We start from the raw sequence: 11,650 nt of genomic DNA, 5'->3' as shown, positions 1-11,650 counted from the left end.
CAGCACAGCGCGCGCGTCAGCACGTCGTAGGTGAGGAAGTAGACGCCGAAGCTGGGCGTCTCGCGCAGCAGCGTGGACACCATGCCCCGGTTGACGCCGCGCAGGCCCTCGTGCCGGTAGATCTGCGCCAGGCAGTCCAGGGAGCCCCGGTAGGTGCGGGTGGGGCTCGCGTCCTGCAGCTGCAGCCGCGTCTTGGCCAGCTCCATGGGGCAGCAGATGACGCACTGGATGGCGCCCGCCGCCGCGCCCGCTAGGAACTGATTCAGCGGCGAGTCGTGGCCCAGGGCCCGCAGGGTGTTGCCCTGCACGCCGAACACCAGCGCGTTGATGAAGGTGAGCCCGGTGAGCGGCGAGCCCAGGCCCTTGTACAGGCCCAGCACCTGCGGGGCGCACAGAGAGGCATCAGGCACCCCTGCTTGGGTGCTTGGGGGGCCCAGTCCACCTCCCCAGGGAACGTCCATGCAGGTGGCGGCAGCCCCCGCCCACCCCAGGTGTTCATGGGGATCAAGTGGGATTTTATTAGAACCAGAGCCCTCTGAGATGGCAGTTACACCTTCCCCTTTCCAAATCCTGATTGGCCCACTAGTCCCTCTGATGCCATCTTTCCCACCCCGCCCCCACCACCCAGGCCACTCACGCTCTCCTGCTTGACGATGGACTGGAAGCAGTGCAAGGTCCCTCGGTACTGGGGCTTCTCCATGCTCTGGACCTGAAGCCGCACCTGGAAGACCAGCCGGTGAAAGGTGGACACGTCAGAGCCAGAGCACCAGCACCTGTGGCCCAGTACTTAGCTCCAGGCACAGGCCTCATCCAGGAGGCCCGCCGCTGAGCAGCAGGACAGGGGAGCCAGGTCACTAGCTTTCTATGGCTTTTGGAATTCCAGGATGACTTGAGGCCAGGGTCCCTGGCTCTTCAGGGAGGGGTATCAGACAGCCTGCTGCACTGATGACAACCACCCAGAGCGGGGAAGGGGTCCTTGAGACCGCGGACAGGCAGAGGCTAAGTGTACAGATGCAGGTGTGAACAAAACCTACTCCATCTGTGTCCTGGGTTTCATTTCATTTTTAAGTTTCCTGCTGTGACCTTTGACCAACCTCACTGTTCTTAGCAAGCATAGCAAAGCCTTCCCGTTGATTATGTTTCTTAAAATGCAGCCATGAATATTTGTTAGCAACAGCTGTAATGGCAGGACAAACAAGATAAGCATCACTCTGGTGATAGCATCATTCTAAGCCATCGACAGTCACAAGGGCACCAGGAGGTACGGCCCCCGGTGCCACTGCATTTTTCGTGGCTTTGTCTTATCAGTTGTCAGTACCTGAGTCATGCTCCAGAAAAGGTGCAGTAATGGGTTTGGTAGCAGATAACCCACAGATTTGCTGGTCATCTGTTCCGCTCCAACCCAATCTTCCCGTAATTACCCCACCGTAACTTGTCACATTCCGTGGAGTCGCCTGCTGTTTGTCGGTCTGAAAATACCTTCTTGGTACGATGGCCATTACACCACTGCTGGACAGTTGGCGAGGCAGCCGGGAGATGGACAACGAACCAGACATGGGTAAGGGGGCCGTGCTGGGGAAACACCGGGCTGGCTGTTTACCTCTATGTGGGGAGGGGGTGGCCCATATGGTAAATGCAAAAAAACCACCCCACGAGTAGGGGTTGCCCCGAAAACGCTGGCCGGTCTTGTGCTTGAAGTAGGCATTGCACACTGTGACGAGGAAGGAATGTGCAGGGCTGCAGCCCCGGGCTGGCCCCTCTTATGAGAAGCTCAGATGGCCACCGACACCCAGTTAGAGGCAGATGCCAGGGTTAGAAACTTAAACTGAAGCTAGAAAACTATGGTATAATGTCTGCAACTCTGCCGCACGGGGACCGGCCGACAGGTGGGAGCGGGCTTCACAGAGCCTGTTGCTTTCACAGAAGCCGGGAAAGCTGTTGGCATGTTCACGTGTGTCTACACGTATTGTGTTTGTGTATTTTCTACCCCCGGACGGTGCTGCTAACTTGTAAAAGAAATATGTTTCATTGGCTTAAAAACAACTAAGTACTTGTAAGGATTGACTATTCCAAAATTCTCAGAAATGTAGAAATGAACCCAAATGCTTTTCAGGATCATGTGAGCTAAGATTAATCTTTGGTAAGTAAAAGCTAGTTTCAGTTTGCTGGTTTAAGTAGAAATGTCTTTAGAGTTATCCAAGAGTTAAGAATTCTAATTAAGATGAAAGGAAAATGTGTTTTCAGTATAAGGCATGGTATTTTTGAAGGAAAGGAATTTTATCCTAAAGTGAGGCTGGCTGTTTCAGAATGGGAAAGAGGAAAATAAAGACAAAAACAAAACAAAAAACAGAACAAAATCTGATGTTAACTGGGAAAGCTGCAGGAGGGTTGTGGGAAAGGAACCTTGAGACAGGAAATTTTAGGTGCTTGAGCTGAATAAGACTGAAATAAACTTAATGAAGCAAGTGAATTTAAATATCAAAAGGAAGCTGATGCAGAATTAGTTTTGTTCTTTCACTGTTAAAAGCAAAAAGCTTCCCCGGAATCATTCTGTTCCAGATATTATAACGTTAAGTTTTCTGCCTGGAAAGCAAAGATTCTGTTTCATCACAATAGTTTTGTGGTCTACAGCCATGCCACCCCGAACGTGCCCGATCTCCTCTGATCTTGGAAGCTAAGCAGGGTCGGGCCTGGTTAGTACTTGGCTGGGAGACCACCTAGGAAGACCAGGTGCTGAGGTATTAAAAAAAAAAAGCTAGTGGTTTATATTGTCTTAATGTGATACTTGATTAGTCAAGAAAAAGTCTTCTCAATCCTAAAAGCTAAGGGTTTACTAACAATAGGTAACCTTGCTGTTCCTGTTTCCCTTCCCCACCTACTTATGTTTGATATCTTTTATTTCTACTTTGGGTAAGTAAATAACGGTGTTTCTAAGGTAATATGATCCATCTGATCAGGTATGTTTGACAAACTTCCTGGGGCTCGGGGTTTGAAAGGAGACTTTTTCTTAACCTGGGAGTGGCTTTGGGTTATTCCAGTGGGCTCCTGGAACACCTCAAAAGATTTGTTTTCTCTCCTTACAAAAGAGAAATATTAAACCAGGCTTATTAGGTGTTGAAGTTACATGGGAAGCACCGTCAAATAAGAAATAACATTGAGCCTCTTCTTTACGTTGTATACGTAGTCCAGAAATTACGTGGCAGTCCTGGAGATGAGATGCCCTGACGTGTCTGTCGTCAAAATCGAGGGACACTCTAAAGGACTGAACCCGAGTGTCAGACTGTGGCACATGTGGATGGATGAAGTCCGTTCTGTTTTTGCAAAAATGACCCCTCGTTGCCAGACCTTTGCCATCCCGACGTTCAGCGAGCAACTGCCTGCCCCGGAATCAGGGAAATGGAGATGGGTGAGCAACGCTGGAGACTGAGTAAGCTGCGGGGCTGTGGGAAACCCCCGACGGCGCTCGGTCTCCCCAGCTCCCCGGGAAGCCCCGTTTCCCAGTGCCTGCGTTCCTTCATCACCCTTGTGCACGTAAGATGACAGAGAAACGTAGAAAACGTGTTCCCACTTGGGGCTCACCTTCCAAGTGCTCCCCAGCACTCCTTCCCTAGCCCCGGCACATGCCATGGGATGGTGGCTTGCTTCCTTCCCCACCTCAGTACACTGATGACATTGTGTCGGCCTCTGCTGCACAGAAGCCTGCAGGCTTCCTGGGCCGCCCAGCACACACAGGCTGGGCAGTGAGTCTGCAGAGTTCAAGGTCCGGGCCCTGCAGAGTGGTCTCTGGGATTCCTGTGGGTGTGCAAGATCCATGTTGTCCCGGAGGCTGTCACAGAGGAAGGACAAGCCTACCCCACAACGGGAAATGGGAAAGAGGTTCAGGCTCTTGTGGGAGTTCTGGGACATCAGTAAACTTTTGTATCCCACTTAGCGCAAGGCCTTCTGCCCATTGTATCACCTCGCTGAGAAGGGGCACGTGGGCCAGGGGAGCCGAACCACAGGCTGCCTTTGAGAAAGCAGAAATGCTGGCCGGACAGATCACAGCTCTTGGGATCTCACCGGCGGGCTGCACTTGCATTAGATGGTTTGGTAATCCAGGAAGGCATGGGCTGGCATTATGGCAACAAGAAAGCAAAAGGGCTGAATGTCCCTGGCTTTTGGTGCCAGCTACAGGAAGGGGCACACACGCCCCAGCAGGACAGCAGTGACTGACAGAGCTCCCGCCGGCGGCGCCCTCACTGGAGCGGCCGGTTCTAGCCAGAACGTCCTTCCCATCAGTGGGTGGGCAGAAGGATCATTTCCAAGCCCCGCTGCCCTGCAGAAACGCACGCGTGTTTGCGACGGTGCGAGGCTCCTCCCACTAGTGATTCCTGGCAACCTACTGAGGCCACTTTGGCCCCTACTGTGTGTAGAGCCTCCTACAAGACGCCCCCGTCAGTGGCAGAGGGTACTGTTCCCCTCCCTGGGAAGCTTGGCATTTTAAAGGCTGGCCGCATGCCCTTGCACAGGTGGGCGACGGGCACACTGAGCAGTGAGGCTCCTCGCCAGCATTCAGGACTGCGACGCAGGACGGCCTACGGGCCGCGTCTCTTAGAACCTGTGGCCTGATGCCGTGTTGCCAGAGCCGATAAAGGGCCGGCGTCAGCTACTGTTCACAGCAACTTGACATCGAACGAGGCAAGGGGACACGTGAGTGGGGGCTGGACCGGCAACATATGACACATCCTGGCCAGCTGCAGTGGGTCCAGGTCAGTCCTGCTGGAGTCTGGGCCCAGACGCTCTGCGTGTGAGGACAGACAGAAACCAGCACCGAAGGGCTCACTGGCTGCTCAGTGCGGTCCGCTGCCACCCAGCTCAAATCGCAAATAATCCACACCCTCGCCCCTGGGGCAGTACACCTGGCAGGCACCAGACTCCACAGGCTGCACGTTTTGGCTAATGAGGACGAAACCAGTGCCGTTGTCATGACTGCGGGGGAGGACCCCCCCCACCAAGTGCCTACTCAGCATCTCACAGTCCTCCGTCTGCTCTTCCTGGGAACCAGGACCCAGTGTGGGGGACACCTTCCTCCTGGGGCCACCACTTCTGCAGAAACACAGCTGCCCTTCAATACCTGACTGGGAAAGCAGATAGGACAGGCTACCCCGAGAGCCTAGGAAGTGTGACTCCAGAACCAGAGCTAATGGTTCCTCCTTTAGTTTTGAACTTGGTAAAAAGTAGGTCTCTGATCTAGACACTGCACTAGCTCTTCTATGATCCTCACTGCCTACCACACTTGGGGTGACCTAGGATGCGTGTGTGCTGCGCATGGCAGACTTGGCTGTGTTTGTTCATTTTGTATAGAGCAGACTGACCACCCTACACAGGGGCAGAGACACACGGGGTGGCTGTCACCCACGTGTTAAACAATACATAAGGTTTTAGACACTGATTAGACAGGAAGAGAACAAATCTTTAAAGGCAGGTGCTTGGCTGGCCCCCAAACAAGGTACCTGGATGTGGCACAAACTCCTAACCCCATCTCCACTATGGAAGGACTGGCCTCGGTACATGGGGCTTCGCCACCTTACCAGGAACCCCCTCAAAACTCATCAGCTCTAAGTCCCACTGGACTCGAAATCTGTCTTGGTGGGAAGAGCCTGTTTCCCTTGCCTCATCCCAGGATGCCGGCGTTAGCACCGAGCTAGACACCCATGCCTCGGCGGAGTTCACGGCAACGGTGCTAACGGGTCCAGACAGAGCGTCTTCTTGCTGAACCAAGAAGCTGCTCAGATGAGAAAAGGGGTCTCGCCAAATAGAATGGTTTAGATCATTTCACCGCCACACAAGCAGGACCTGGACTCTCACTCGACAGGCACGTGGCACTCACGTTCCTGACGTTGCTGACCTCCTGTCCCACGTGAAAAATGTCACAGATAAGGTCGATGTCTTTCCCCGGTGCATGTAGTCATCAGCTCACTCCTCTCCCTGGGAAGTGGGTTCGGCTATTTTGGGGATTTCCCAATGCCTGGTAGCCTGTGCTCTTGTTGCTGCTGTGCTGCTGTTATGGGACAGACACGCAGGCCACCGTATGATGTCTGGCCCCAGGGACTCCAGGGAAGATGGCGGAGAAGACTGCGTGGGCCGCACAGATGTTGGGCATGGAGTGTGCAGATGCAGATGTGAACAAAACCTACTCCATCTGCATCCTGATTTCATTTCATTTCTTAAGTTTCGTGCTGTGACCTTAGACCAACCTCAAGCATAGCAAGGCAAGCAGAGCAAAGCCTTCCCGTGGATTATGTGTTTCTTAAAATGTAGCCATGAGTGTTAGCAACAGCTGGAATGGCAGGACAGCCGCGATAAGCATGACGCTGGTGACAGCATCGACTCTAAGCAGTCGCCCGTCACCAGGCCCCCGGGAGGTGCGGCCCCCGGTGCCGCTGCATTCTTCGTCGCTTCGTCCTGTCAGTCGTCAGTGCCTGAGTCATGCTACAGAAAAGGTGCAGTAATGGGTTTGGTAGCGGATAACCCACAGATCTGCTGGTCGTCTGTTCCGCTCCAACCCAGTCTTCCTGTAAGTAAATCACCCCGCAGTAAATTCTACCATGTGCCATGGAGGCGCCCGCTCTGCCTCCTCGGGACAGTGGCCGTGACAGCTCTGCCCACCCTTCGGACAGCGAGCCCCCTGCCTCACTGCAGGGTGCCGACGGGGGGCATGAGCACCTCCTGGGACCGCCCCGCCGTCCAGTGGCAAACGCGGCCGACAGCAGAGGGGCTCCTGACCTAGTCCTATCACTCGGCGCCCTTCATCCGGGGCTGGCATCTGGCAATGGGCGTCAGAAACCGAGCCTTGGGCTCCTGCTCGGGTTCTGCCAATAGCCCCTGTGAGGACAGCGGCCATGAGTTACAGGAAAGCGGTGACAGGAAAGCGGCTGGCAGGCTCCCTGGGGACCACGTCAGCAGCTCTGGGGCCTGGGGTCAGGCCCAGCTGCCCTCACTGACCCACAGCATGCAGTACAGAGTGGAAGGGCGCTGTCCTGAGCCCCGAGTCCGTGTGCGGGGTGAGCTAGAGGAAGTCACATTCTCAGGAGCCAGTCCCCACTCCAATTCAGAAATCACCGTTATGGCCAGGACCAGGGCAAGAGGGCCAGCCTGTGCCGGTAGCGGGGGAGGGGCCTTGAGCGCAGTGATCACGGGCCGGGGGGTGGGGGGGGTGTGTTGCGCTCATTTCAAAGATGGGGAGACTGAGGCTCAGGTGTTTGGCTGTCCTCTCCAGGGACGTGGCGGGGTGGCGGCTGGTAAGGACAAATAGGTCTGCAGGGGGCGAAGGCACTTACAGAAAATGTGCTGTCTTCACACACGAGGATCTCAACAGCTGGCGGCCACGGCGACCGCTGACCCCGCCCCCTCCGCACCCAGCTGCCACTCTGCCGGGTGGGTGGGCAGGGGTGACTTTTCCGAGAAAAGCGAAACCACTTGTTGAACCTGAATGACATGTGACCTCCATGAGCTCTGGCCCATGTCTCGTAACATCTAGAGTTTACAGTCCTAACGTTCTGGGGTGACAGGATCTCATTTGAGGACTGAGGGCCCCGCCTTGGAAAACTGGACATTGTCACCCAAGCCTAGGACTCTCCTAGCTACCCCCGGGGCTGGGGTACCCCATCGTGAAGACTCCCTGATACTGAGGGGCTGATTTCTCTCGACCAGCCTTGCCCAGGCTCCCAACCCAGGACCCATGCTGGACGCAAGCGACCTCACACACTCCCTGTCCTCTGCTCATCCTGGAGGGCGCTTTGGAGGGCTGGGGAGGGGCAGGGCCGGGTGGGGTCCAGGCCCAGGGTCTGCTTCCACAAGGACAGAGAATGGTGGTCCCCGGGGTGGAGCTCACACTCCCTTACCACAAAGTTACACTTCTGCTATGGACGGACACAGCCCCTGGCTCAGAAAGTTAAGGCCGTTAAAGCAACACAGAATTTTGTCGCATCCGGTAGAGCCCGGCCTCCCCACCCCCTCCCCTCCCCTGGGAGGGCCGGGCTTGGACATAGTGTCCCTGATTACTGTTACGTCCCCCGCATGAGGACAGAAAGGTACCTTCGCACAGAAACACGTGTGACGGCGGTGTGTCTGAGGACAGTGGCTGCGGTCGTGGGCTTGACTGAGGGAAACCAAACTTTGGACTTAAATTTTGTTCCCATGGGCCTAGAGGAATAAACGTCAAATGTCCTGGCCATGAGACGGCGTGACTAATGTGAAACACAGGTGTCCCCTCACACATCTGGGGCGCAGATCACTTACATGAGGTTCAAGGAAAGGCACAGGGACTATGACGTTAGGAATTAGCGTGGGGAAGCCTGGAGAGGGGTAGGGGAGCTGTGAGGGGAGCGTGCGTTTCTGGGGGGCTGGCCTTGTTCTTTCCCCATGACTCATAGATTTGTACACTTAGCACGTGTGCACTTTTCTATATGTATTAAGTTTCAATTTCAATTGCAGAGTTACGAAGTAGATTCGAGTTTTGTCAAAGCAAGAATGCATATGGGTCTGTGTACATTCCTATTTTTCAGCAGAAATCATTAACAAGGGATGGGGAAAAGACTATGGAGGACTGTTTTTTTCTTTGTAGTTTATAAGTCTCCAGTATGGTCAAAATTTTTCTGCAACCTACATTACTTTTGTAACAAAAAGCCAACCCAAAAAATGAGTATGTACCTGGTGATTAAAACACATTCAGGGAGCTTCTTCCCATTTACTAGATGGGTGGTTGCCCAATTCATGAATTGTTCAAAAAAGCCAATTAAGCTAAAAACAACAACAACGACAACAAAAAACAGTTAAAAAAATATCACATGTGTCCCCAGCACGGTGGAGGAGGGGATTCTGAAGGCACCAGGTGTGACAGCGATTTGCCTGGTGGGAGGAAGTCATTTGCTTCTCTACATTTCCCAATTTCCTTGTCATGAGAATGCTTAACTTTTATAATGGAAAACAGCCAATAAAAAAGTATAGCCATTGTAACATTAAATTAAACCAAATGATTTGTGCTGCGTGCCCGGCACAGTGTACTAGCCTGTGAGCCCCTGGGCGGGACAAGAGGGGTCACAAGAGTTGAATGACAGCAGTGATTACTGGGGGTGGATTTTCTCCCCTTCGTAATAAGAAACTCAGCTCTTTAAGACAGATTTGCCCAGATGTGATGCTGGTGGGCCACAGTGGCCAAAAAAGAAAAAAAAAGCCACAAATGGGTTTTTCTCTTCCAGGTGCCAGGTCAGGGGGTACCCAGGGGCATCAGCCCAGTGGAAGGAGAAGCTCCTGTACCCGAATTACTGCAGGGGTGTCTGTCATAGCTCAGGAGATCAGAGGGAGTGGGGCATCAGGGCAGAGTGTTCCCCAGCCTGCTGGGGACGGACCGAAGGGCCTGCGGGGAGCCTGCGGGGAGCCTGCGGGGAGCCTGCAGAAGGCCTGGCTGGGCTGGGCTGAGTCACAGCACAGAGGGGCCTCTGCAAAGCGGGGCTGAGGAAGTGAGTCAGAGGCACTTCTTGGCTGGACGCAGCTTCGAGAGGCATTTACGACACGTGACCACAAGACAAACACAATGTAACGTGGACACTGCCAGGCTGTCTTGGGCCGCTCCAGCCTGTGGGCAGGCTTTAAGGGGCAGCCAGCTGGGCAGAGCGTGGGCAGTCGTGTGGACAGGCTCCAGCAGCCCTCACTCTCGGCTGGCCCTTAAGAAACTCAGGGCCACTGCACGGCCAGAAAGCCCACCTCCTCCCCAAATTTGCCTGCAGTGGGATGGCAGGAAGTCCATGCTCTCCAGAACTGGGATTTTGTCCAGTGTGAGTTACAGCACTGAGCGCCAGGCACCAGTAGGGCCTTAGGAATCTCGCCTGGCCCCTCACTGTGCAGATGAGAACGTCTAGGCCCACAAATAAAGGGAGTGGCCCACAGTTACTCTGCTGGGGGGCCTGGACCTCTGCCAGGCCCAGAGCAAGGCCCTCCCCCATCCCCATGTGCTGGCGACAACCCCGGCCCCAGGCTCACAAGTCTTTTCCTTGGCCAAGGAACACCGGGACCCTGAAAGGATGAGGAGACAGGAAGGCCACCTCGAACCCAGCTGGCGATGACATCCCAGCCTTCGCTCTGCCCTCGCCCCAGTGGGAAGAGGTGTTAAGGTCAGTGCTGACAGTGACAGCAGACGGGTCTGGCCTCGCGCCCTGCTGCTTACGGCGGCCCTGGCTTCTGGGTGAAGCTGGCCAGCAAGCGTCCCGACTTGGCCAGTCTAAGGACGTAAAACCTCAAAATGGGAAAATCTGAAGTGGGAATTCCCAGCGGAGAACATGGACTTCCTTGGTTCCGTCCTGAGGCTCTTGAGAACCTGGGTCTCGACAGGGTATGAGGTACGGGGCTGATGGGGGAGGAGCCGAGAACCTGCCCCCAAAGCCCTGGCAAGTGCACCTGCCCCCAGGGGACAGCTGCTCAGATTTGCATCAGTGCTGACCGCTGCTTCGAGAACATCACGGTCACGGGAGACTCCGACAAGCTTGGACTTTTCTGCATTTTCTCTCAGAACTTTTCTGAAGGAGTTTTGCTCTGGGCAAGGGGAAACCGCCCGTGAGCTCAGCTGGCTGAGCCCCAGGACAGACCTTGAAGTTCAGTCCCCCGGGAGATGTAGGGACAGACTTGGAGGAGAGGCCCCCAGGGTGTCACGGAGAACCCCATTCTACTTTATTCTAGAACCTGTGGGAAGACTCTGAAGGTGCTCCTGAGGGGGTCACTGGAAAGGGTCTTCCGGCCACCCAGAACCCACAGGCCTCTCCAATGCCTGAGCCTCCACAAGAGCCTAAGAATAAAACTGTGGCAAGAGACTCACCTTGACTGTGTCAAACGGGTGTCCCACCAGCACGCCTGCCACACCTGGAGGAAGAAAGGAGGGCTTGTGACCCAAATGCCTCCGAAACCTGCTGTGTGTCTGGCTCCTCCCATGAGCCCCTTAGTCCTCATGGCGGGGGAGGGGGTCCGGGGCTGGGGAGCACGTGAGAGTGACAAGCCAGAATCTGTCCAACTCAGAGCCGGCGTCTCTTCCTCTGCCCTGCTGCTCACTGCAGTTGACAACATCAGCTGTCCTCTGGGAGGCTGTGTGCGCTATTTCTTAGATGGTCCCATTTTTAAGATGGCTAAGCCGTGCCAGCACGGGCTGGGGCCCCGGAAGTTTTGGACTTGGGACCAGACCCTCATCCAGAATTGAATTTTCCCTCTGTCGCTTACCAGCTGGCTGAGCTCACAAAGGACTCCATGTCTGAGCCTCATCTCCTCACCTGTCCAGGTGTGAGCATCGACTTCCCCTCCCCACCGACAAGAGCCCCGGGAAGCGCTGGCTCAGGACCTGGTACATGGCAGGTGTTGGCTGACCACCCCTCCCGGAACGGGAGCTGCCTGGTGCCCAGGGGCAGCGTGTCACTCTGCAGTCCAGGCCTCGCCAAAATCCAGTCCCCCCTCCGAGGACAAAAGCTCACAACGCTTGTCAGAGTCCCCCACGCTGTGCGGGCTGTAGACACCCCTGTGAACTGGGCAGCCTGTTACCCGACTTCGCGGAGGAGCAGCTGAGGCTCAGCGAGGTGAGCAGCTGCCCAGCCGACACCCACGCTCTCCTGCCTAGAATCCCAGTGTGTTC

The 11,650-nt window shown here is 55.1% G+C and overlaps 1 protein-coding gene and 1 pseudogene across 1 annotated transcript in view; one reads left to right on the top strand and one right to left on the bottom strand.

Annotated features, from left to right (window-relative positions):
• SLC25A29 (solute carrier family 25 member 29) overlaps positions 1 to 11,650 on the bottom strand; it is a 24,232-nt gene that overhangs the window by 8,449 nt on the left and 4,133 nt on the right. The window contains exons 2-4 of the mRNA XM_011375257.1: positions 10,850 to 10,893; positions 638 to 721; positions 5 to 380 (exon numbers count right to left, since the gene is read on the bottom strand). Of these exons, the coding sequence (XP_011373559.1) occupies positions 5 to 380; positions 638 to 721; positions 10,850 to 10,893 (504 nt within the window). The remainder of the gene's footprint in view (positions 1 to 4; positions 381 to 637; positions 722 to 10,849; positions 10,894 to 11,650) is intronic.
• LOC111729543 lies at positions 2,624 to 2,742 on the top strand (annotated as a pseudogene).

The sequence above is a fragment of the Pteropus vampyrus genome, unplaced genomic scaffold, assembly GCF_000151845.1.
Source record: "Pteropus vampyrus isolate Shadow unplaced genomic scaffold, Pvam_2.0 Scaffold268, whole genome shotgun sequence".
Lineage (NCBI taxonomy): Eukaryota > Metazoa > Chordata > Mammalia > Chiroptera > Pteropodidae > Pteropus > Pteropus vampyrus.
The sequence above is the reverse complement of the archived record's forward strand: the minus strand, read 5'-3'. Positions and strand labels throughout refer to the sequence as shown.